This window comes from Echiichthys vipera, assembly GCF_963691815.1.
Source record: "Echiichthys vipera genome assembly, chromosome: 17".
Classification (NCBI taxonomy): Eukaryota; Metazoa; Chordata; class Actinopteri; order Perciformes; family Trachinidae; genus Echiichthys; species Echiichthys vipera.
The window spans coordinates 9,829,930-9,857,747 of record NC_139842.1 but is presented as its reverse complement, the minus strand read 5'-3'; the positions used below and the strand labels follow the sequence as shown (position 1 = coordinate 9,857,747).

General features: G+C 39.0%; 1 protein-coding gene across 1 annotated transcript; it reads right to left on the bottom strand.

Annotated features, from left to right (window-relative positions):
- Positions 1 to 15,187: 15,187 nt before the first annotated feature.
- On the bottom strand, positions 15,188 to 26,960 carry LOC310959776 (uncharacterized protein; the record flags this gene model as incomplete). The annotated part of the gene is made up of 22 exons (XM_083931234.1): positions 15,188 to 15,259; positions 15,999 to 16,055; positions 16,278 to 16,437; positions 16,534 to 16,625; positions 19,337 to 19,403; positions 19,491 to 19,732; positions 19,842 to 20,045; positions 20,142 to 20,354; positions 20,450 to 20,625; positions 22,006 to 22,119; positions 22,219 to 22,381; positions 22,527 to 22,556; positions 22,824 to 22,904; positions 23,248 to 23,285; positions 23,379 to 23,525; positions 23,614 to 23,760; positions 23,915 to 24,058; positions 24,501 to 24,626; positions 24,738 to 24,881; positions 25,058 to 25,189; positions 25,539 to 25,712; positions 26,930 to 26,960. 22 exons carry the CDS (start codon positions 26,958 to 26,960, stop codon positions 15,188 to 15,190), a joined length of 2,754 nt encoding a protein of 917 aa, XP_083787360.1.
- Positions 26,961 to 27,818: the final 858 nt, after the last annotated feature.

The following is a 27,818-nucleotide window of genomic DNA, read 5'->3' as shown; positions in this document are numbered from 1 at the left end:
TAAGATGATGATTGTGATTAAAAAGAATTTCATATTACAATGCACTGAAATAAGTAAATCCATTTTGTATATGTGCATAGTCCACCATCATAACCCCCTGAAAATAGCACTCCTTACACTAACAGCTGTATGAGTCATGTCAAGCTCCTTTTTTCCTCAGGAGATTATTAAAGCGAAGTGTGTCCGAACGCTCGGCTTCATTGAAAATCAGACTAGTTGAATTTTCTCCCTTCATCGAAGCACTTGACCGCACTATATGATTACAGCATCCATCTTTATTGTAGTGCTTTATCTAGCATTAGCTTATTCAGAGAAAAAAGTAAAATGGCATGACATGCATGAATTTGAATTTGTACGGCTCTGATATTGTACAGTTTACTGGAAAAAGTCAGAACAATACAGAATAAGCCTACACACAAAAATAATATGCATGTTGTTAAGTATACAGTAAACTCATAATGTGTTATATGTACTGTAAACAGAAAATTAAACTTTATCTTTCATATACAGAACAGAAAATGACATCCAAGCCAAAAAACAAACAAACCCGCAACAATGAAAAACCTGCAGTAGTTCAGAAAAAAAAAAAAAATTGTATACATAGCATATACAGTATATATATGGAATATACATGCCTGACAGCCTTTGATAACTGAGTATGAATGTTAACAACTTGTGAAGAGTTTCCCAATTTCACTGAGATCATTTCGCATCATCATCATTTTGCAACAGCAAGCCACGTGAAAGTGGTAAGTTTGCACAGTAATTGTGCAAATTGTTGAAAATTGTACATACTCTTTTGCACACATGTCAAAACATGTGGAATTTGCTTAAATGAATGATCCACTCTAATTTGTTGTAAACAACAAACTAATTGTTCAGAGATTTTAAAAAGTGTTCCTATGCGAATGAGAAAGGTTTAATGCTAATGTACATGTGTAGCGTGTAGGTAAAGTATATAAATGTGTTTGTGTCAACAATCAAGAGTGCATGTTGTTTCTTGTTTCTTATACTCATATACTGAGGATATTCACAGACCTCAGTCAACAACATGCCACGTCTTTTGGTTCTTGAGGATACACGCTGCTTCTGTGTGTCACCACAAGAGAGCCAGCACCTTCCCTCAGACAGACACGCATCACTGCACTACCTTTCTTTCTGCTAGGCAGCTTTTCCCTGTCAAAAAGACTTTGTCAATATCAGGTCACTTTGCACCACTTTGTCACACCAATTACAGCCATAAAGCGCTGAGTTGTGAATCTATTAACATGAGAGAGGGAATACAGTAGCGCTGAATGACTGCCCTTGACATAAAGACTGTGGGTTCAGATTCAAGCTCTTGGGCTGAAATTTGGTAACACAGGTTTCTACAGATTTCCCTCTTCTCCCTACTTATTTTTCTATTTATCCATCCACCCATTTCAAATGCTGGATATTGGTAGATGAGGATTGTTACATCTGTCAGTAGGTAGCAAAGCTGAAACAGCTTGATCAGGAGACCTTGGCGTCACTTTGAAATGTTCTGGGAGTCCCGTTGTGTTCAAACATAACAAAAGTTACTTGGTTAGGTTTAGGCAACAAAATGATGTGGTTATGTTAAGGAAAGGATTGTTTTGGATTGTGTCAGTTAAGAACATTATGTAAGAAAGTTAACTTACATAGCCTACGCAATGCTTGTTTGACCCATCCACCACCCCGGAGTTTCAGTCTTTTACGTAATACTATTCCCTACCATTGTCACTCTTCATACTGCGTCATTGTACAGCAGCATGTCAAGCAGTTGAGCGATGCAGATAGGGGATCCTGCTTACCAATGGATGATGAATGGTCCACTGAGCCAACTATGTGGTAGAGTAGAGTAGGAGCATACCGCCTGTTATCTACAGTAGTGATAACAACTGATAACTTGAATCATTCAGCAGGTTGATAACATTCAAACCAGGCGGTTACATCACAGTTAGGTTGATAAGTGAGACGTGACTGTACCTGCCATTCAAGGGTTTAAGGTGTTGAAGATTTGTGGTTCACAGACCGATCATAACTCATTCTCTATCCTTTGCTTTCTTTCACATCTACTGTAACATTCTTGTTTCCAGTCTTTATCTCTTTCATGTTTCCATCTTATTCCTTCCCCTATTTCTCCTGTTTCCAAGCCTCAGGCAGTTCATTCTCTCTGCGCTCCTTGTACATCTCATTCTGCCATGAAACAGAAAACAGCGGTTTCCTCCTATCAACACTTTTGCGCCCTGCACAGCTAATGAACAAACCCGCCGCTGCCGTTGAATTTCTGAAACCTTGTCGACGAATCATTGTCTACCATGTCTCAGTTTCTTGCCCAAGGGGACCTCCCACAGGTTCCTGGCAGTGAAGGAGTGACGGTTGTTGTGAAACATGACTGTCGTATTGATTGCACAGAGCACTCCAACAGCTGTTAGGCTGAAAGAGAGCGTGGTGTGCTATGGCCAAGGATGTGATGTGGAGGAGTGAGCAAGTGTGAATGTCTCCCAAGGGTTATCCCTCTCAGGATCTTTGCATAATCCTTCCTGATGGATAATGAAATCAATTTGGAGGGTGTGGCTAGGAAAGGGATGCCAAGGAAGGTAGAGCTGGTGGGGAATGCTAAAGATTTAAGATTGTCAGTTGTGGGACACAGAGCTGTCCTAATTCACTGGGGTATCCACTTAAAATTCGCATCTTTTTTAATAAAACATGCATAATTTTCACAGCCTATACTATACTTCCATATATGGTATGTATGGATGAAAAAGCTAAAAATAGCTTGTTTTTTTTAAAATTGCAATACCACAAACAACAAACATCAACAACATCAGGATACATCAACATTATTATAAAGTAGATGTCTTCATTAAAGTTCACAACATATTAGAGGTATTATAGGTACAAAATCCGCACACACATAACTGTTAAATTATAGTCCTTTTTAAATGTTGTTTTTTCTATGGTGTGAACAGATTGATCAATTTTACAGCATCGTGATATTAATAATCTATGAACCTGTGGAATTGAATTGACAGATTTTACCTTCAAGGTTGCATTGTATCCAGAATACGGAGTTGCTAACAGCAACAACTCAAGCCAGTGGTTGATAGTGGGAAAGACTTTGTGAGAGAGATAATGAATGACTGTCAGCTAGTCAGCTTAGCAGGCAGCCACCCTCTGCTGTTTCAATCCATTAACAGTCATCAAGCTACACACACTGCACATTACTATTGCATGGCTATTGCATTTTGCATATTTCTCCAAAGGTATCTGCTGTCACACATTAATTATAGATTAATATATGTCTGTAAGTGAGTTTAAATGCCGGCAAACACATTTTCTTCACATTCTTATCAGTTACCATCATCAAAATAGGACCAACTGATCAGCACATGCTGTACTGTGGCATTCCATCAATGTATTCGATCAACCACATCAGGACCAGCCATCCTCCATTTGATCTGTATTCACTTGCAAGGAAAATTAATTAGGTCAGCAGAGCGAGTGTCTTGGCCTCTCTTTCTCAGTGCACTGAGGTTGAAAGAATATAATGGCACAAATGGATCTGGTTATCAACTATTCAATAATTACTCAAGCTACTGCCCATCTGGCTCTCAATTGGCGTTGGAAGACAATCCGTAGAAATCCCAGTTAATTCTTTAGCTGTGAACAGAGAGACTGCTGGAACATGCCATCCATCAGGGTAAATGATGCTGTTGATACCAACAAGAAATGAATATCCAGATCCCATATTTTTTTGTTATACTACATAGATATTTGTAACATTATTTTGGTGGCATTGTGTTTTAGATCGTCTTTCATTCAGTCCTGTTATCTTTGCTCTATCCTGTTTTTATGTTGCTGTAGTTACCCTGTCTTTTTAGTTATTTGTTGTTATTTTTTTTCTTATGTCATCCAAGTACACTCCAATCACCACTTAGCATGTCTTGGTTTTCACACAAGAGACATAAGCAGGAAGAATACCGCACCTCAGGTTTCTTCTTCTATAACATCCATCATCTTGAGAGCAACCCCAACACACAGAGCTCAGGAGCCCTACAAAGCCAAAGTGCAGTAACTATGAAATAATTTAAACAATAAAAAAAAATGGCTTTCAATGTGGGTTGCTGTCCCACCAGATGAAGAGTCGGCACATTTATGATAGATTATGGTTTACGGGTTTTCCATGGTATACTTTTGATCCTAATCAATCCTGGTTACTGTACTTAGGCTTTGTAAGTCAGTATGGATTCTCTGAGTTATGGTTAACGTAGTTCAATAGTATTCTGATGAACTGAAGATTGCACCTCAACATGGCAGTGGGTTTGGTAGGTACAGTGGGTGGTCATTAGTCAGGTCTCCCAGTCCTGCCTCTTCTACTGATTTCCTCTCCCCTTTTCCTGGTATACCACTGATCTGTGATTGCAATTGATTGGAGACTGCTGATCATTCCTCCAAGGGCAGCATCAGGAATCATCGACGTCAGGAGGGAAAGGATTTACGGTGATAAGCAGAATGGGACAAATGAATGCAGCAGGTGGAGAGAGAATGAAGCTGTGTGTGGAAAACAAACAAGTGTAATAAAATAGGATGTGCTGCATTGTAGCTTGACGTGTTTTCTGCATGTATTTCTAATTCACTTAGGTGGGTGTGACCAATGATTGATGGGGCCAGCTATTGACTGTAGTGAAAGCAAATTTACTAAACAGTATACGAAGGAATCCACCTACGTAGCAAACCGATAGACCCCCAGTCATTTGAGCAGAACCTGATGGAGCACTTACACTATTGATCATCAGTGACTGATTTAAGAAAGAGTGCTGCCTTATGACTTTCATTTCTTTAGTTTGAGACCAACATTAATTGTCTGTAGCAGGTTTATTGACACTGACACTGTACACTGTATCAATTTTGACTTAATTGTAGACATATTTCATACATTAAATGTATGTTTTTTTGGTGCTGGTTTGCAAACACTCAGTTATAGATTTTAAGAGTGGAGTAGTGACTGTGTAAACAAAATAAATATGCAATTTGCCATCTTTCTTATTTCAACACTCCAGAACTGAAGTCCTGATTCCTCTATAAATATTTCCTGTTATTATTATACTGCCTTCATCTACACTATGCATGAAGATCATATTCAAGCACACACTTCATTCATCACCTTAGAACCATTCAATACCCCCGTATTTGCTGTCCATGGTGCTGAAGCACTACACCCCTCCCATCGTGCTCTAACGTTCAGCACACAAATATGTGTAAGGTGTAGACGCCTTCAGCTTTCTATAGACACTGTTGATTCTTTTAACCAACGCTGTGACAGAGCATTTTAAAATGTTGTTCACACTTGCTTCGTGTTATCTCGTGCCTGGCAGTCGAAAATGTGTGGGCGAAGAAATCTGTGTGGTCCATCGGTCAGTAGTCGGACACTGTTGCTGCTGGAGGCAGGAAATCTCTCTCTCTCTCTCTCTCTCTCTATCTCTCTCTCTCTCGCTCGCTCTCTCTCTGGCTGACTCTGACTCACATGCACACACGAGCACGGAAGAACTAAAGGCAGCTGACACCGAAGCCCTCATTGCAGGTAAAGTGTGGCGCCCGTCGTGCGACAGAGTAGTCAACACTGCAGCTGTACAGCTGGGCCATTTACCCTCAAAATCACAAGCTAGAACACATACACACACGCGCGCGTGTGCGTGTGCGCGCACGAACGCCAGTTTTATCCCCTGCGTTCCCTTTCTCCCTTGATACTAAATCCCTTCTCACACATCTGTCCATGGCGCGCATTCTGCCCGTCCAGCCTATCCCCGCAGAACCCAGCATAAATACCAGCCTGGGCACTTTAAATCTATGGCCCCAGATTTCAAACACGTCTGTTTGCAATTTAAACCCAAACATTTCACATAGCGCGTTTTGGTATGCAGCAACAACTACCCAACAATAGAATCCTTATTCAATAGCATAAGCCTGCTATAGACCGCACTTAATGCCAACCACAAACAGAAAAACATGCACTCGTAAAATCAACCATATGGGCTTCTGTTGCACCAAGAGGACTCAACCCAACAGAGCGTTGGAGTCTGTAGTGCAGGTGCATGCTCGCTCCACCGTCTCTTGCACCCATCGCACATAATTTATCATACCAATGATGCATACAACCTTTTAAAAGGATATTATAGTAAGTCTTAAGATGGAAATGTGCATCTTTATACAGTACCTCACTTATTTCCGTTCCAATGTATATGCGTCCGTTGAGCGAGGCAATGAGAGGTTTTTTTTTTCATCCACTGCTAACGTCGCAGGCTCAGCAGCGCGGTGGGAGAGGATGACTGAGAGAGAGAGAGAGAGAGAGAGAGAGAGAGAGAGAGAGAGAGAGAGAGAGAGAGAGAGAGAGAGAGAGAGAGAGAGAGAGAGAGAGAGAGAGAGAGAGAGAGAGAGAGAGAGAGAGAGAGAGAGAGAGAGAGAGAGAGAGAGAGAGTAGCACGGTTGCAGTGGGCATCTGCCTACAGATGTGAAGTCAGTACCTGCAGATACACTTTGTGGCAGCACTAACCTTCATTGAAGAATGCACAGGGTTAAAAAATATGTCCTTTGGTGGTATTAATATTAAATTGAATAAATAATTAAGAATTATTAATGGGCATAGTCAGGCATGCAGTAGCTATGGAGAGTGACAGGGACACATTTTAAGATAGTCAGACTCATATATACCGCATAACCCCATTCCCTTCACCATTAAAGGGAAAACCCCTGTCTCTTTATTGACATTGACATTGTCGACAAGAATTCAGCTGCAATGATTCTTAAAGTAGGGAATGTGGCACTCTACCAGGGGTGCATGAAAGGTTTTCAGATTTATTGAATTACCATGAAATTTTTATTTTAGTCATTAGACATTTGATGCCAATGCATAATATTAACATATTTTTTAATCCAACAAAATTTTAAATTATTTATAATCCATGTTTTATTTAGCCTATGTATTCAGTAGGAGGGAAACACTTCACAAATCTCTTGGTATGTGAATTCACCCTCTGTAAACTCCTGAAAAAGCCCAATGTGCTCTGTTTGGTCAGCATTTCTGCGTCTTCCACATCTGCGCTCTCGGCATCTCTGCACCATCATTGCAACCGAGGAATTATAGGGCACTGTGGCCGCACTTTCTATGATATAGTTAATAGTTGTGACATCACAAAGTCCTGACAGCTTGTTTCAAGACACAGTTTCTAAATACAGGCTGTGTGCATTTCTCTGTGGATTGAGCATTTTGATAAAGACATGGAATCTCACTTCTTACAATATGGAACCTGTGAAAAGATCAACATATAAGTTGAGTATTTTTCTCCATGATATGAACAATTCTTACTTGACAGAGGCAGTCACATCAACGAACAGGGGAGTGGCTTATTGACTGAAAACATCCATGCAAAGGCAGCACATGTTGTAAGCACATTGCGGTGATTTGGGGCAATAACAGATGCATGAGTTATTGCTCCAGGTTCACAATATATATGGACCAGCCAATAGGTCTGGCTGTACTGAAACAATCAGAGCCCATTCCATTTTCAGTACACTCCCTGATTTATGTGCCCTCCTTCTAAGCTCTTACCTAGCAACATGCTTTTTGTCCACATTCCTATTTGAAGCCTTAAGAAGAACAAAGGGGGGTTCACACCAGCAATTTGTGAATAAATGTGAAAATCCAGAGCTATTGAGAAGGCCCTGGTGACGTTCTGCGGAGGTTGATTCTGCCCGTTTCACATGCCGGAGTACGTTGGAGGTGTGATCATACTTAATCAACACTCTTCCCCTCCTCATGTCTCACTCACTCTTTTTTGTCTCGACTTACTAACTCACAAAAACATGTGCACACACACAGACACACGGACAGACGCACAGACACAGACAAACACACACACACACACATGCGAACACACATGTATACTTCAGCTCATTAACTCACTCTCTCTCTGTCTCTGCCCTTTTTTTCCCTCAGCAGAGGAGCAGAGGACTATTAGCTCCAGAGACTGGTGCGGCACTGAGACTCTCATTAATATTTTCTCATTATTAGTGCCTGTTGTGTTAAGCAAGAGCACAATGGCTTGCCTTGGCATGATGCTTAACAAATCTGTTATATATTGAAAGGATGTGTATTCATGTGTTTTATGCTTCCACACATAATAGGCTACATTGTATACCATTTGCAAAAATATAGCCATAGCCACTATATCAATATTGGATAATGATGATTTGTTGAATCAAAAGCCATTTCTTACTAAATAACCACATCCACATCATTAGTCCACGTTATATGGAAGGTACTGATTCACCCACAATAGATTTTATTTAACATCCACACAGCTTAATTGAAGCCCTGCCTTCAAAAGAATTAGCTAGGGAAATTCCGCTTTAATAATCCCGTCTACTGCTGTTATTGGCTGAATGCAATCTAGGGAAATTAGTAGATTGGAAGAGAATAACGAGAACAGAAGGCAAAATCAGAGAGAGAAACGAGTTGGAGTGTGTTTCCTGGCTCACCCTCCATTAGCCCTGCTACGAAGTTGTTGTTCCATCTTTAACTTTGCACACCTGAATGGCCTCAGGCCTGTGCAACAATTGCACCGGGGGAAAACACAAACTTCAAGCAGTGATTTTCGAAGAGAGGTCCAAGGACCCTCCGGGGTCTGTGAAAAGTTTTCGGGTTCATTTAAATTATCATGACAAAGATAAACAACAAACATTTAGTTGTTTTTTTTGTTAGTTTTTTTTACAAAAGGCATCATAGAGCAACAGATAATATTTGTTATTTATTTTTTATCTAAAATAGTTCATGATTCACATTCTAATCTTACCAATTTCTTAAAATACTTTTATCTGTGTTTTATTTAGCACTATAGGGAAACACTTCGCACTTCTCGTGGTGTGTGTGTGTGTGTGTGTGTGTGTGTGTGTGTGTGTGTGTGTGTGTGTGTGTGTGTGTGTGTGTGTGTGTGTGTGTGTGTGTGTGTGTGTGTGTGTGTGTGTGTGTGTGTGTGTGTGTGTGTGTGTGTGTGTGTGTGTGTTGTTTCAAATGCTTCAAATTATTCCTTTTCTCTTGATTTCCCTTTGATATTTTGAAGGCAAGCAGTTATGCCGTTTAGGGCTTTAATTGAGAAAGGTATGAACCACAGGAGAAGATGTGGTACATGCTGCCTTGGTTAAATTTAAAAGGAGTTTGCTGTCTGGTTTGAACTAAGGAGCTTCTGTGTCTTTGTTTTATAGTCTTCATAGTGATCATCGCAGCATAATATTTTTATTCTGTGCGAAATTACTTGTGACACAAACAAGTGTTAAAAAAACATGAATTAGTCGCATTAAAAAAATGCCCTCATTGTGTAAAGACCTTCACTTGCCGCTAATTTAAATGATTTCAGTTGCATTGTGCTATTCTAAGTTGATATGGTACAAATATTTATATGTATTATATTTGTTTATATTAATACATGTCTAAAACCTCACTAATGTATTTATTTTTGTTTTGTTGTTTCATACTAAAAAAAATGGGCTACATCAAATTATTCCATGATAATTATGATATATTCTCTATCTTGACAGGGGTCCTTGGCTGGAACATAATTGAGACTTTGAGGCTGAGATGAGAAGACATATCATGAATTTCCAACAAAGTAATTTCATGTAGATCAAGTTATTTGTTTTTAAGATATTTTATGATGCATTTGAGTTTTGACGTGACATTAACAGTTGGGTCATGAAAATCAACAGGAATTTATCCGGACCAAACATCACTGCTCTATAGCTATGATGAGATTTGATGATGTGTTGAGATATCCTGTCTCGTTTTGGACACACAGAAGGGTAGACTTATTGGTTGTTGTCAGGTCTTGGCTTTAGTGAAGCTAAAGTAATGGCTCATATTTCACAGGTATCATTTGTCTGACAACAGAATGTCAGCTTTCAGGCAAGTGCTGATTGTCTTACGGCACCCGAAGATGCCGGCCTGTCCGCTTGAATTTCTTAATAGCTTCACCCAGCTATCTAGTCATTCTAAATACTTATTTTCTAAATTCATGCTCATGTACTTAGCCACTTTGATGCATGGGACTCTTTTCCTGTCAGTCAAAGAATTAATAGCTACCATTATCTTCTTAGCTTTGATATGGTATCAGTCCTATGAGGCTAACTATTAGCAACTGGGTGCAGTCTTCAATATTCCAACTTGATTTGTTTTTTTAATTATTTTCCTGGGAAAAGTCTTTGGTGTTCTTTGGTGAGCTCCATCAACTTATGCGTTTCCTCCATGAAGTCCAGCTGAAATCACATTTAGTCATCCCTTTTTCGTAGTTAAAAAATAATTTCATTGTGATTTTAAAATGCATTGTTCACATTTTTGTGAGTTAGATAAGAAGGAAACTTAAGTAGGAAACAGTGTGGGTTGTTGTCTGCAGCTTCTGTGTCGTGTAGGCTGCTGTCTGGTTCAGTGTGACCGTCTGCTTCGCCTATGATAGAATGCTGATGTTATTTCTTTTTGCATGATACTACTGGTTGTATCGTAATAAGGTATTCTTTTACTTCTTATACAGACTTATACCTAATGATATAATGTTGAATTAATGAAATACTAGGGTGTACCGTCTTTAAAAAAAAAAAAAGCTATTTAATTTCTGTTGGACTCAAAAGCTTACTCTTCAACAGTGTTACCTTGAGCCGTATAATGCTTGCTTTAAGCTGGGTCAAGATTTTAATGATTGCCTATTCCATCTTATGAAGGGCTCATTGCATGGGTTTGAAAGCAAGCAGAAACCTCCGGGCCGGAGAAATGAAGCTAATGCAGAAGTGGCAAAAACTGCAGTTTATCAAGTGATGATAGCTAGCGCACCCCACTCCCTCCGCATCACTCCTTGCTGGAGATTTGAATAGCACCTCTGAGACAGAGCTACAGCTGGTGGCAGTAGTAACTCCAATTCAGCCATCGCAAACCCCACTGCCGGGTGTTGTAGCGGCAAGGCTAATGGTAATAACCAAAGGTTTGCTGATCCTGAGGAGAGGCAGTGTGGTTTAGGATCAGACCCTTGGAGCTGAGGATTGCGCCTGGCTGAAGCTGAGAGGCTGAAATTGAGTGGCTACTGCAAACTAAAGGGCTCAGCCAAATGTGAGTGCACCCTGATTCTTTCATTTAAAGAGTCTTAGTTAGATTCATACTATGATAATTACAGGCATGAAATGACAGCTCTAAAAAATTAATATGCAGACAAGACTATGAAGTTAAGATGTAGGAGACATGGTGTACCATGAAATTATACTTAAATATAACTTGTATTAATACATTTGGCATTACATTGTGACTAAAAAGAAAATTTAGGCTATTACTGCAGTTAATTACCTGTGTCAGCTTACTTAAAACTTGAAACTGGAGGAGTTATAAGTGGTCACAGCTGCTGTCTAAGTTCCACCTCCCAAACCTGCCACCTTTGACATCTACATCCATTGACAAAGAGACACATATTGAACATATTCAGTCCAATTTGAAGGATTGTTTACCAGTCTAGATTTCAGCTGACTGGCCTCACGACTCGAGCGCAAGTGTGTTTCCATGGTAACCAAGTGTAGTATTGAGGAAAGGAGCAAAGAGTGAGAGACACTGAAACTAACCCTGAGCACTACTCTCTCATTTTGCACTCCTCTCCCAGTCCGTAATTTATTTGGGAGGCGCATTAGCCTCAAATTTCTCATCAGAGCCATGGCAGCATGATTGCCTGTTATATTTGGTAGATACTTTTAAAATGTGCTTTGATAATATTTCTATCATGCAACTCTGTTTTCAATCAATTACCATTTTTGCTTTTATAGCTTCTGCTCAGAAACGACGCACACATTATTAATTTATGTATCACGTTTTTTATGGACTGTAGGTTGTTAAAAATGCTTTTACACCATGTGGCACTCAGTGAAGGAAGATAGACATTGCTTACACAAAGAGTCTAAACCAGACAGAAGCAGAAGTAATTATACCAGGTTATAAAACAAGGGCCTGAACTACAGGAAATAGTTACAGAATGATTTTTATATGAAGGGGAAAATTTGTAATTTAGAGAAATACAAAATTGAAGACCCCTCTAATGTCTTACACTTAAAGCTCCCAATTTATAAACAGTGAGATTTCCATGTCTTTTTATTTCTTAATATTGTTATTTATTATAAAGCAGGTGTTATATAAATACTGTGAAAGCGTCCAAATGCTCAATCCAAAACTGTCACAACGCATGTTGAATAGAGTCAGGGTTTCAGACACTCTGAATAAAGGATGAGTCTATGTTTGGAGTGTGATGGCTGTGTCATCAGTGGCCTGATGCCTGTACAGAGTTGAGGGTATCATCACAATACTCAACTGGGATGCATTCAGCACTCAAGCAGACAGAAGGCAGAGTTCAGGCCGATCCTTACAGATGCTACAAATAATTAAACAGAAATTTGAATGCACAAAGTTTTTCTAACAGTTCACATGCATGCATGCAAATATACAATCACAAATTATAGAAGAATACTCACTGTTTAACTGCACTCAGGATCTCTCTCTCTCTCACACACACACACACACACACACACACACACACACACACACATACACACTTATGTGCTCACCCATGTGTACAGAGTTACAGGGGGGTTTACTCTACACACTCAATATAATAAACTTTACAATCTTATTGCATCAGAAATACACTCTGTGTGTGTATAAATCAGATTTATAAAACAAAATGCTCTGCACTGGTGAGCTCCTGAGAGGGGCACTTCTTTAAACTGATATTATATACTGATATAAAATAAGTTTGCGCTGCTTGATTTCTTTTTCCTGGAATTCCTAGGTACTGTTATACGTGGGGGGTGCTTATATTAATGTCAATGCAAGCTGATGCATAAAATAAGCCGCAGATAAAAGCCACTATGTCATGTAGATAGATTCACACCAGGAGCAGTTTTAAGAACATTAGAACCCAAACCATCAGTCAAATATGACCCTTTGGTAGCATCTAGTGGCAGTCATAGAAAACTACAACAACATGTCTCATGCTCTATTTTTACAGTTTCTTGGACTTACAGATACCAAGCTTGACCCTGTTAACTGATGCAGGGATAAGACATGAGGCTGCTGTTAATAACATTCTTGACAATGTTAACATGCATACTTGACAAGCCATACCCATACACAACATTTAAAACTTTTACACTCCCTCTACCGACTTTGGTGACATAATGCCATCACAGACCTATAAGCTAAGTGATCTACCAGATTTTACCTGCAGCTAATTACTTGTGTAACGCTGAATCTACATAGATATTATAGATTTCTAGGTAATTAATCATGGAACAATCCTAGTAATTGCACTATGCTGAGTGGGTTTGACCTGTTTAGCAGCCATTGAGACGACAGAGGAGTGGCACTGTTCAAAGAACCCCCACTGATTAATAATGGTTGTTTTTGGCATAGGGATTTCCTCAGCTTCTGTTATGTGCGACCCCTCAGTCACTCCACTGTGGTTCTAGCAGACAATTGGTCAGTGTTCATTATTCTCTAAAATGTATAGCCAATAGCTATTTCCTTTGATCACTCCTCAGCTTTGTCAGCAGTCTGTTCTGGGATTGATGAAAGAAACAGTTGGAACAGATACAAATGACACAGGAAGTACCATTCTGTTGAGACATAAAGGTATGGCTCGAAAAGGTAAAACTACCATATTACTGGGTAATATTCAAAATGGGTGATGTCGTAAAATTACGCAACTGTTATATTGCTTCCTAGGCATCCTCAGTGACGGGAAGTGCATTAGCTGCCATTGTGTGATTAAAAACCCTTGAGGCATACATGTGCATTGTGCTACCGCAGAAAACTCAAGTTACTACATAGCCAGTGTTGTCTGTGTACAGTATTTCTTAAAACTATACACACATAAAAGGAAAACTTAGAGACAAACCAAATGTGACTTGTCATGTATCATGTATGCTATAGTATCAATCTAATAGTTTCACTTTAATATATTCTCAGTTGCCGCAGTATATCATCGATTGACAGAGGGTAATTCAAGCATTGCCCATCCATTAAATATTTTATATTTTCTGGTCTGAGCCCCTAGTGCAAACAGCATACAGAGCAGTGATATCAGTCAATTAATTTAATTTCATGATTTATGAGAACAGGCAAAAGGCGACATATACAGAAATTCATAAGTCAACGAGAGAAATTGCAGAGAAAAGCAATACTGCCCAAGTAATATTCAATAAAATGCATTATCCTTGTAAAAAAAAGAACTTTTTAAAGTTTATTTTGCCTCATGTGTGTCTGGTCAAATAGGGTTGATCTTTTTCATGTTAGCAATCTAACAAATTTAAGCTGAATATGCTTCTGCGACCACTATATTATATTCTGAAGTGTGTGCGGTATATAGTTTGAATGCATACAATGTATAAGAGAGATGATATACTTTGCTTTGCTTTATGAATTTGTCTTGTAAAGTTTGACACACCTCGAAGTGTCCCATCTCTCATGTAAATGCAATACAAATGGAAATGAGAAAGAAAGAATCAACTAAGACATGGATGCTTTCACCTTGTAGAAAGTTTGTTTTTTTAGACAGTGTCTGAGTGACTGTGTGGGTAGTAACATGTTTGTGGAAGCTTCCACGCCCAAGCAAATGAATAAGGTGGAGAGATGGAAATCTCTCTCTCTCTCTCTGTAAGGACTTCTTATATTATGCAATATAAGAATTCAGGAGTAATATATATATATATATATATATATGTACACTGTAAATTCTAAGGACACGGTGTAGAAATTACAAAAATGTGCACATTTACCTAGGTTTTACAGGAGCTAGGCTTTATCTCAAATGTATTAAACAATAATAATCTTTAAATTGTAAAATAGTTAAGTAAAACCAAACACCTAAATGAACCAGACTAGAGTAATTTGAGAGAGAACTTTAGCACTGACTGTTTGAGACTTTAAAACATTTTACTTTCATTCCTCGGAAACTTATAATGGCCAATGCCATTCAAGATATAGACATTTATGTTGCAATACATGTCAACTTTTGCAATCATTAAACTAGAATTTATCGAAACAGAACTCATAACTTCATTCAATAAATCGTCCCAGTTCTATCTCTCTTCTTCCTTTTTTCTTCTTCAGGATTTATCCTTTTTTCTCCTCGTCTAGCTGCTCCTCAGGCTTGTCCAAATCCTCTGATACTGAAGGTACATCTTTCTGTTGAAATAAAGGATGATCATCAGTATAAATGTTGTTGAAATTGATATTTCAACATGTCATCCAACCCATACTACCACATAGGTTGTAAGTGACTACGCTCTGATGCGATACACAAGAGCGTTTCCTGTCCCCAGTGGCAGCAGATCAACAAATCATCATACCTCAACGTAACAGTCACAGTTTTAAACATGATGTGTTAATGTTGTGAGACGGTCGCACTTTGTGTAGGTATAGGAAGAGATTATGGTTTAGGTCAAAATAACTATGTCACGTCACACACTTAGCTACTGTACGTATATGAGGTATAGTGACATAGAACATCACATACTTATGTACATTACATACATAACATATAAAACATACAAAACGTACCGCAACATAGGTGCATACATAAGTTAAAATAAGTCATTGTGACTTTATGTTTCGCATGGTACACAAACAGTGATCTCCTGACACTTTTTCTACTGCCATCATTAGCCATAACTACAACCACTAGAGGTCGTCGCAAACATTAAACATAAATATGGGATTTTGAGGTGGAGGATAGACTCTGATATAAAGTCTTAGTACAATTCAAATAATTCATCTGCAAAAACAAATATTCTGGACTGTTTACACCTGTCTGTTGCCAGGGGGACTGCTCGTGATTTTCACGTACAAACACTGAATATAGTAGAATCAGTTAGGGCTTTGCTATTTAAATCTTAGATAATGTGTGGTGTTTCCCGGGACTAACCACAGATCTGTCTTTTCCAACAGAGCATGTCAGCCATCTCACATACTCCTCTCGTACCTGGAATATACAAATCAACAGTTAAATATTATACAACATATACAAAAATACACAAATCCAAACCATTGCACAAAAAGTAATGCATCATTTACACAACTCACCGGATCATATATACAGTATCATAAATTATAGGTTGAACATCAGTATAGCTCATCTGTTCAACAAATCCAAACTAACTCATGTTGTGAGAATTCAAGACATACACTTCTAGCTGAAGATTACCTCCTTATTGAGTAGACAGTGGACGATGAAGAGGAAGGTCCCCTGCTGGGAGTTAAGAACTATAAAGAGGACCTGGAAGAATAGGTTTGTCTGGTACAGACCCAGAATCCATGTACAGCCCAGTATGACAAATTGGGCCACGATCTTGAACACAATCAACCTGTGAACAATGAGAATTTGCTACAATTCACAGAATTTTCTGTAAAAAAGAAGTGTGATTTAATTCATATGGAAAGACAATCTTAAACACTCATACCTGGTGTCTTTGGATTGAGAAACATCACTTTTCATGTTGGCCAGGGTGGGTCTCAGACTCCATAGAGTAGCACAGAACAATATCCAATTAAGCTTGGAGAAAAAAAAAGACACAAAGGCTGAGCTGGGATAGAGTGGCAGAAAAAATACGACCTCCACATAAAAATACAACAACACTTGTAAAGAAATATGCCTTTGTGAAGAATTAATAAATAAAGATAGTCTCAGTATAGTTTTAACCCTAGAGCACTAACGCAACAGTTAGTTACTACATCACTCACAATGGGTATAATATACCCTATAAAAGAACATTCTCATCAAAATATCAAAAGTACAGCAGTACATGGCAAATTGAAGCGCTCTTCTTTTATTTCCCCCTATACTACGTCTCATAAAATGAAAAAGGGTATCATGGGGGAACCATATAAAAAAACTCTAAAATTAGTGAAATTAGGGAATCGTTTGAATCAAAAACATTGTTCTTAGCTCCACTCGTTCCTGGGACATGTGAGCCCTGTCCGGTGAAGGAAGGATATAGAAAAGCACAGTCTCTCTTCATCACTTTCAATTGACAAAAATATTTTACCCTCTATCACAAATGTCGGGTGGAAATCACCCAAACACGTGCCTGCTGAAAAAAACAGGCATTGGAGCAGAGAAACACACCTACCTTGGATGACGTCAGTGAGCAGACTGAAGCTACCTGAGGACCCACGCAACTCAGACAGCAGCAACACAATGAGAAACGTGGGCGAAAATCACCCGCCGTTAGTGTTCCAACTCATTCAGTGTTTAATGCAGTAGGTGCCAGAAAACCTAAACGCTTTCTTTCTAAAGGACTTTATAAATGCCATGATACTAATCTTGAAGATAAAATAAGTAGGTAGGAATTTAACTCAGAATGGCCTTTGTATATAAAACATACCAATGACTGTGGCGATGTGGAGGTAAAGCAGACCAATTCTCCATTGAGTATGAAACACAATGGTGGGTGTGAGATCCACAATTTATAATAGAAACCAGAGCATCATGATACACATTATCCCACATGTAAAAACAGAAGCAAGCCAAGGCATTCATATACAATACATCACCATAATCAATAAAAGGGTTCAAATTTAGATTCCACCAATTTCCATTAAACGCAAAAAGAAAAGCGAGACTTGTTTCTGAAATAAAATCCAAGTAAGCCCAGGAAGTCTCCTAAGTAGGCACAGCCTCGTTAGGAAATGTTTTGAATATTGTGTGGATGGATGAAAGGTTATGCTTCCATAATGTATTTATATTTTATTCTGCTAACATTAGATATTTACACAGCTAACGGTCATAATTAGCATTAGGAAAGTTAGTTTGCTAGGGCATTCATGAAGGTCAGTTGATTTTAGCTTATCTGTGCCAGACGTGCAAAACTGTGTTGCTAAGACAGAGATAGGTCTCAAACAATAGGTCCCTGCTCGTCTATCGGAAAAAATGCCATTTTGGTGTGAGTATGTTCGGAGAGTATGTGGCTTGGGAAAAATGGATCCAATATTTACTTTGGTGACTCTGGAGTGAAATTTTGTGTCTGTGCTCATGTTCACTTCTCCAATTTGAATCAATATACACTCAGGACCTAGCACTAGTCTCTTAAAGGTAGTGAAATCAAGGTGACAGATATAGCAAATTAACCTAAGTTGTAAATTATTATTGGGAGATTTCGCATTGGATTGCACCAATTTCAATTGGTCTTCACTTTAAATTCAGCAGGGCATTGAGGGAGCATCCAGATGGACGTTATCCATTAAAGCATATTTTGTGAAAACTTAAAAGTACATGTCGACCTGTTTTTCTGTAAGCTAAGAATCAGTCTACACAAGCTAAAGTTAGAGAACACAACAAGCTGAATTGATTGAAATTACGCTGAAATAGATGAGATCTATTTGCTAATATGCATTATAAAACGGATGGCTTGAATCACACAATCTGATTGGTTGTTAGCTCTGATATAATTCCTGTATATCACAGGTATGACGTCCAATTCCTTTACACAATTCTTTATGACTCCCTTTTCATCTTTGATTACAGTGAGTGTAGATTTCAACATATATATTATAAAGTGATTTTTACAATGCTCTCTGTTTTTGGAAATGTCAATCAACTGGCCTGGAAATGTCAATCAGCTGTGCAGCTGTGCAGGTGTGTCAGTGACACTGTGGTGCTATCTTTAGCTTAAGCTTACCCTACATGTTCACTGACGTTGTAGTTAGCTAAATCTGTCCATGGAATTTTTTTTTTTTTGCAAATATCTTAGTTATAACAAGATTGAGCAAGCAAAGCAGTTGAGTGTTTATATGTGTGGTATTTATTCAGTTTGAGAAACTTCCCAATGTTTACAATCTAACGTAAGCAAAAGTTGACTTGCTGACTCAATGGGCAGTTGAAACCATCTCTGTTGTTTAAATCTGTCCATGGAATATAATTTTTTTCAGTAGATATCTTAGTTACAACCCAATTGAGCTAGCAAAGCATTTTAGTGTTTTTTGTTGTTGTAGTAATTCAGTTTAAGAAATCCCACAATCTCTCTAAGCTAACCTTAAACAATTAGTAGGCTACGCCCGGTTAAGCTAACAGAGCAGAAGCAAGCTAAGTTAATATAGTAAGTTCCATAGCAACCGTCAGCCAGGAGGGCCCATTTCTTTGTAAGAACAATGCTTTATGGATGATTTGTGTAAATAGAAATGGTTTAAATTGGAATATGTCCATTACTTTAATATTACCATACTTGGTAACCATTTTATAAAAGGCTATTGCTTAAATATACTCACTCCAAGGATAACAATCACAGGGCCTGTTAAAGCCCAGTTGAAATCACGTTTTCTAGAGAGCCAGCACCTGCAACAGGATCAAACAATCTTTTCAACCTGTACATCAGACAGACAGGAGAATATGAATGTGCGTATTCTTGTTTGTTTTACTCACACCTCTGCTTCAGTAGCACCATATCCATCAGAATAGACCAGTGCAGAAATACCCACAATCACAAACGGAACACCGTAGCCAATCAGGTAGAGAATTGGCCTGGGGAGGCCATCTCTCTGGATGACCTGTACCTTTGAGAGTCTCCGAACCAACAGGTGGAGCTGTAGAGCCTCCAGCAGCATCCACACAAAACCTGCTATAACTAAGAAGTGGAGAAGCCCTGCCATGACAGTGCAGGCCAGCTGCGAAGACACAATAAATAAATATACAAACAAATGCTTCTGGGAACATCCTCAGAAAAGAGTAAAATATAAGGCAATAACAAAAATTTGCCTCTTAGTCTTACTGTACCTCTTGTTCAATGTATCTGTCATTCCACAGCAGCAGCAAATGGGACAAGAAGAGGCTGAGGCAGAGGTGAAGACGGGCTGTGTTGTTGATCTTGGGGTTCCAGCTACACAGCAGGAAGGTGAAGATGGCCAAAGCAAAGAAAAACAGTCCGACAATCACACACATTCGGTTTAGCCACTCTAAGAATGGATCCTCTGGTGGAGGCTGAGAAGACACAATGCACAGGCAAACACATGTGATCAACCTTGTGTGTGGGAACCTGTATTCAGAGACGCACATTTACACACACATCTGTAATACCTCCCCAATCTGCATGATGAGGGCAAATGTGGAGAGATGGGAGCAGCTACAGACTGTGAAGTTTTCAGTGGTGTTTGCAACCCAGCAGCCCTCTACTGACCAATGCATAGTATTGGTCTTTTCTCCTTCTTTCTTACTTCCTTCTCCCATTCCTGTCTCCTCGGTTTTGTTCTCCCAGTACACACAGGTCACCAAACCAGATTCAGGAACTGCCTGATGAAACCAGAGAAGCAGAGATTTTAGATACGTTGAAAAACTTCATTCGTTTCTTATCTTAAAGGTAGATGGATTGGTAAGTCAGGCAGCACCTTCTTGTGATGGATCGTAAAGTTGACGGGCTCGGTGAGGTTGGTGTTGTTCATTGACGGTAAGATGGCAGTGATGACATCAGAGTACATCTCTGTCATGTTTTCTGTTTCAAAGTATTGATGACTGAGAAGACTCTCCATACCAGTTAATGTCATGAAGGCAGCTGCTGCAGAACCTGGGTGTGTCCACAGGAAGGAGGTGATCAACACAAATATCATTGCTGTCTTTTAACATGTTTGAGGCCACACATCACAGTGTTTTCAACTTGTGTGATTGTATCTTTCCTCTTTTGCATACAGACACCTGACATGAATATGACAAAATTAAAAAATATGTCAAGTCTGTAAATTTGCGGTACCAACACATTCTCACTCCAATTTCATATATGGCCACTTGGTCAGGATCCCTTTGCATCACATTTTAAATGCTCTGGGTCCCCCCTTTCAATGTACAGGGTATGGTATGGTTCGGTTTAGATAGAAAAAGTAGTTGGTGAGGTTTAAGAAGAGATCATGATTTGGGTTAAAATAAGTACATTTGTTGCAATACTTATGTGTGTAACTCAACTTATGTGTATTAAATAGGTTACATGCTACCTAATTAGAAACAAGTCAATGTTGACTTATGCCTCCTGGTTGAAAGCTAGCTAGCTAGCCAGACAAGGATGTCAGGCACGACTTATGCACATACCCCAGGCAAGTCCCACCCCACCCCATCAGGTACACATCCGTGAAGACACAGGATGTCACACGTCCCAACGACGCTCCCTTTAACAGGGGTTGTGGGGTCCCACAGTATCACAGGTCCTTGGGTGGCATGGGTGTGTGAATGTGGTGTGAATGGTTTATTAGATTAGATTAGATGATGGGTATGTGTCCACTGCAATCAGTATGTAAGTCTGTGTGAATGGCTGAATGTGAACAACAGTGTAAAGCGCCTTGAGTAGTCAGAAGACAAGGAAGGCGCTATATAAGTACAAGTCCATTTACCATTTTCCATTTAGCATTGCCATTAGATTATCCCTGGATGTAGAGATAATGCTACCTGATGTTTCACCGCTAACATGGAAAGCCAGCTGTGCGTGCCAATCCACCAAATCAGTGGCGGCCACATAAAGTAGAGGTCAGATTGTTAATCAATGCCAAATACAACGGATGAGGTGTGTTGTCCGACGACATCACACTGATTTAATTATGTTAGGCCGGACATGACGGCACTGACTGGTTCCTGAAGTTGCGACTTCATCCATGGAGAAAGTAATCAGTGGGCAAATCACTGTTTTCTGAAGATAGTCTTGTGCACTGCCTTAAACACTGTATGACACGTATCCAGGTAGGCATTTCCTGATTGGCCGGCTACATTTATGCAAATTTCTGTGGGTGAATGTGTGCTGTTATTGGAGGAGAGTATTAACCATAAAGGCCTACCAGAGGGTGGAGCCTGTATGAGATAGAATAGGTTGGTAGTACATGGGGATGCAAATTCACCTGGTACAGTTCTTTTAAAAAAATTGTTTGCTAACTGCCATCATCTTTTGAATGAGCATTTTTCTCACCATTGTTATTTTCGGCCAGACTGCCCATGTTGATCTCCATGGTGTTTCCATTGGCTGACAGCGGAGAACTCTCTAAAGTGTCGCTTCCAGGCCCAACAGTTTCAATACTTAAATCTAACACACAGGTTAGTCATTAGATTTAGATTGGATTTTGTATCCATCCAGTACACATACCGTAAATGTCGGCTGTAAACTAAAATAAACATATCTTACCCACTATTGAAGTCTTCACTGTTCTCTTGGTGTGGTTCTGACCTGGGTGCACCATTGCAGACACTAAACGATCTGAGATGCCCAGGATCACACTGCCGGTCTCCCCGTCACCTTCGCTACTCACCCTGCTTGACCTAGCACGCGGTCCAACACCCGACACTTCCTGCAAGAATTCAAATATTTGAACAACTGACCTGCATGGTGATGCAAACACAAAGTAGGATTAAAGTTTCCTAAAAAAACTGCACTGTTACAGAGATGTCCTGTATGTATTTATTATATATATTATGGAACAACAAGTACAGTACCATAGATGCTGAGAAACTGTTTGCCACAGTCTGTAGAGAAAGCACAAAATAAAAGAGAGGGAGAGAATGAAGTTGCAGTGTCACTCATACATATGTGCATTAAACAATAGAGCATCCAACCATGTATAATGGCTGAGTCATATAAATAGTTGCATTCTAGAGCATATATACCATTTTAGAATTCATCACATAAATACAGTAGCTCTCTGTTTAGATTATTATTGCAGTGAAGGATCTACAGTATAATAGGAATACACTTTTTGTGAAGAGGGTTACCACTCTCTCTTTTCTACTTACTGGTTCTGGTAAGATAAGTCCCTCATTCTCTTTCAGTTGTTGGTCCATGTTGCCAAGAAAAGCTCTCTCTTTTGTCTGTCCCTGAAGCAAGTGCATTGACATAACCTCATCTTTAATTTACAGTGTGTATTATTTCAACTTTGACATATTTGGCCAATGATATAAACATTTGTACAGCATAAAATACCCCCGACATTCACCTTTGTCTACAGACATTTCAAGTGCAGTGGTTTAGTGCATCTGTGTGTGGCTAAAATCACTCACTGTTACATACTAAACATTGATGTCTCAGTGGTGCCATTATAACTACCATACAAGTAACAGATTTTACCAAGGAATTTCAAAAAGATTCTAACAAAGACCTACAACACATATGCCTTGTTAGTTCCTTTCTTTACAGTGCCACTTTGCTGGCGATATTTACCTGTGGGGGTGTTATCTCATCTAAAATGTCCTGAAGACCTGTTGAGTCAGTGTAGAAGAAAATGACAAAACAAAATGTCAGCGTATGGCAGTGTCCTTTATATACTGTAAGCATTTGCATCTTTAGCTCACTTTGACAAAATGAGACCCCCATCTCCCATAGGATTCCAGTTGAAGGGTAGAATCCATCAGGACAAGAACAATAGAAAGTTCCCGGTACATTTGTGCACACAGCTTGTTTACCACATACACCAGGTGTCTCACTGCACTCATCTATATCTGTAGAGGAGAGAAAATGCAAAATTAAACACACAATAGTTAAATATGTGAAAGTTAAATCAAACTAATAGTGAATTTGTGCACACACCTGTGCATGGGTTAGCAATGCTAGCTATAACATTTGGGTTGTTTAGCCGAAAACCAGGGAAGCAGGTGCAGATGTAAGATCCGATGGAGTTTGTGCAGTTGGCATCGGGACCACAGACTGTAGCATCTTCTACACACTCGTCAACATCTACAAAATGCATGATACACAAATAAAACAATTAACCAGATAGCTTTGTGAGTGACTCTTCACTTCTGTTAGAAGTTACAATTGAGTCACAGTTTTCCATCTGCTACTAGATGCTGAACAGCATCCTGAATCTGGAAAACATCCATTCAAATACCGATGCAGATGTTGTTCTCGCTGGGCTCCTGGTCTGGTTGAGTCGGTGTGTATCCCAGCTGACATTCGCAGGTGTAAGCTCCAGGTGTGTTAGTGCAAACAGAGTCAGGGCCACAGATGGCAGAGTTGAAACACTCATTGATATCTGAGCATTGTGAAAATACAAAAATTAAAAGTGATTTTAATCCAAAATAAAAACACCAAAGTAGGGGTTTATCAAAAAAAATTGTTAGCTTTAATATAAACTAATGATTAGTATTAACCATGTTTTTCGTCCAGAATAAGGTTGCTTATCTGGTGATGGGGTGGTTCACTGAGCTGCGTGGGGGGAATCAGGTACTAGAATGAGAGTTACTTAATATGCTGTGCGATGCCAGCTACTACACGGGTGGGGTCTTAGGTGTGCATCTTAGTTTGAGTAAGGTATTGCAATATATTAGTTTATTTGTATACAGTATATGTTGATAGTATTAATGTTTTGGCAAACTTTATGGCTATGTAATATTTAGAACCAAATGTGGTTTCTTATAGAAAACATTAGGAAAAAGCTAGTGTTCATTATCTGGTGATATGTACTTTAAACAGACCTTGGCAAACAGGAGTTGCATCAGGTACTAGCTCGTAACCTGTATGGCATTCACACACATAACTTCCTGGGTTGTTGAGACAGGTCCCATCATCGCCACAGACATTATCAAGACACTCGTCAATATCTATAAAGGGAAAACATCAACTGAAGTCTCAACTGGTATATAAGCTTGAACAAAATAATGTAATCGTAGCTCAAGATTGACAGTGAGACAGGCACATTCTTTAAATTGTACCTATGCATGGGTTGGACTTTCCAGGTGATGATGCTGGATCTGTTGCATTGAATCCATCCAGACAGGTACAGAGGTATGCTCCATCGGTGTTGGAGCAACTGGAGTCAGGACCACAAATCGTTGCAGTCTGACACTCATCTATGTCTAACAAGAGATGTAACGGACAGGTTGGGAAATATATTGCATGGTCACAAAATGCAGACAGTATATATCAAACATCTTAATGTGCTTGTAGCAACAACAACAACAACAAAGGAGAGCTACAGTCATTGCGCATTACGGTGGGATTGACTAATTTTAGATGAAATTAATATATTTACCAACACAACCATATGATTCTGGAGTCGGTAGGTGTTCTGGGGGAATTTCATACCCAGAAACACAAATACAGCCCCCAGTACCTGAACACTCAGCAAGTGGACCACAGGAGTCTGGGTTACACTCATAATGATCTAAACAAAGATAACACACAAACAAAAATACACACAAAAACATTCATGGGCAAAAAGATAAAAGTAAGTGTCTTTAAATGCAGCACATGATTGAGTGGGACATGTCTATACTGAAATATAAAGCAAATGACAACAATGAGTAATAACTCCTTACAGGTTGCATAGACCGAAGAGCCATATGGGTGAGACGTTGGTTTGTATACGTAGAATCCTCCAGGACAGAGGGCCACACTGATTGAATAAGGATAATTATTGCATGTAGAATAACCTCTATATGCAGTCCCTGTTGTTGGAGTTTCAGATTCAGTCATTGGATATGAAAACCCAACAAAAATGCTGTAGCTGGCACCAGCACGATTGCTTGACTGGCAGGTTGGTATAATTCTGTCTCCACCAAACCCTGTGAAGCGCCACCACTGTGAAATAAGACTTGCATCATCCTTTGAGAAGCCGGGAAAGCTGGTTGATGTAAATAGATAGTTGCGCCATGTATGAGTTATGTTTGTGTATCCATCACAAGAACCTGTGCGGGAAAGCAAAATGCACTTCATGTTAATAATAATGAACAAAAATGTATGTTATTAACAAGAATCTGGATCTGATGTTTACAAGTGAACATCATTCATACCAGGAGGAAAAACACAATGGCCAAGAACGAAAAAGGAACCTATAAAACAAAAGACAAAGAAGAATTATTAAATTCCATCTTCATAATCTGAAAAAATTATGATGATTAAGTACAAAGATTGTGTGAGATTCATATGCAAAACTAGAAATCAACTTAATGCTGAACTGGTGCTGATGATAAAGGCATGGAAACACCTACAAACAACAGTATTTGTTACAACAACATACATACTTGTTACAACAAACAACATTCATATTTAGTCATAAAATGTACAGTATCCTCTTTTAGCACTATTTATAATAAGGGTACAAATCATATACTTTAGTAATGCCTGTAATTCCTGATGCTTTTTATAAACGGATGAACAAGTCACAATGGCTCCATGTGATCAATTCACACACTTAATGCATCACCAGTAAAGGAATGTTAATTCACAGTTACTTCATACGTCGATTGATATGTGACCGAATTAGCGGAATTCCTCTTACATAAATGTTTATTTCAGGACCAGTGGAGTGTAGCATGGTAGTAGCAGATGCACTTAAACAAAAATAATCTGGCAGGTATATTTGATCGATTAGAAGAGAAAGACATGCTTAAGCTCCACTGCTCTCAACAATGCAAACACAATATGAAAAACTCATATTCATATTTAAGCCACTATGTTGTAAATGGGGCGAAAATACTATCGGGTATATGCTCATATAGCCTAAATATCAAACTTCTTTTTTTTTTAAGGCTGAGCAAATACATGGTACTGAAATAAATGTGTTAATGGTTAGGGACAGGTACTCATGACACATCCTGCATTCATTTGTCAGCTATTAGTTAAGCATTAAGTATATGATTTGTACCGGTATGGTTAAGATTTACTCTTTTTAACTTTATTTCATTTTTACAACATTGCTGAATTTGGTTAGAAAATAACAAAACACATATATCGGTATTGTCCGTCACTTGAGATGCAGATTTGTATCCAGACTTTTGTAGGTTCATCAGCTCATACTATGCAGGTGAAAATATACTCTCTCTCTTTGTGTTCTCTAGTTCATTATCATGCAATAATTCATTTTCACACATTACCAACAAGTATGAAATATGAATGAACTTACCAAGGAGAAGTGAAAAGGCGCAGCAGTCCATCATGACTAGTCAGACAAGTTCATGAAAACATCGATCTCCACTGTTTAAACTATGTATATATTTTGGAAATTTGCACAGCATCCAAAAACTGTTTTTACAGGGTTTGGCAACAATGCAAAAACCAATGCAAATTAACTTACGTGTGATGGAAAAGCTTAAGTGTAACACAGTTTGTGTCAAGACAAGAGGGAACAGCTCTGACAGGCATACAGCAATATATTTACATAACTTCACCTTATATTTAGAAGTAAGAGGATCGCCCCAAATAATATTCTGCACATACTAAAAGTATTAAGAACATTTTGCAGTTTGATTTAAAGGGATGGTTCAGAAGTAGGGTTGTATGAGGTGCTTAATCGTAGCCAGTGTATTACCTACAGCAGATGGCAATTGGGACAGCCCCAGTTTGGAAAAGCAGGCAGGAAGACTGGCACGTAAGCTAAGAAACGTACTACTGTGGACGGGGGCAGCAGCTAATTGTATTTTAGCCACCTTAAAACAGGCCTGCCTAAAAACCCTCATTATCTGTTAAGTGTCAGCTATATTCAGAATATTTTCACAGCTTTACCATGCCGTCAGACACCCTGCACAGAGGGTACTGAAGTTGCTATCTGTGCTCTCATCAAAGCCACCAGACTCCATTGACAAAAACAGCAATTTCATGCTGCAGAACACAGAAGTTGCAGCTCGGTTCTGCAAAGTAAAACGATGAAAGGTTTCTGTCAATAGAGTCTGGTAGCTCTGTCAAGGGCATAAAACAGCTTCCATTTCCCTTATGTAAACCTAAACAGGGCCGTCTGATGGCAAGGTAAAGCTGTCAAACTTTCTAAATATATTGTACAGTTACACTGACACTGA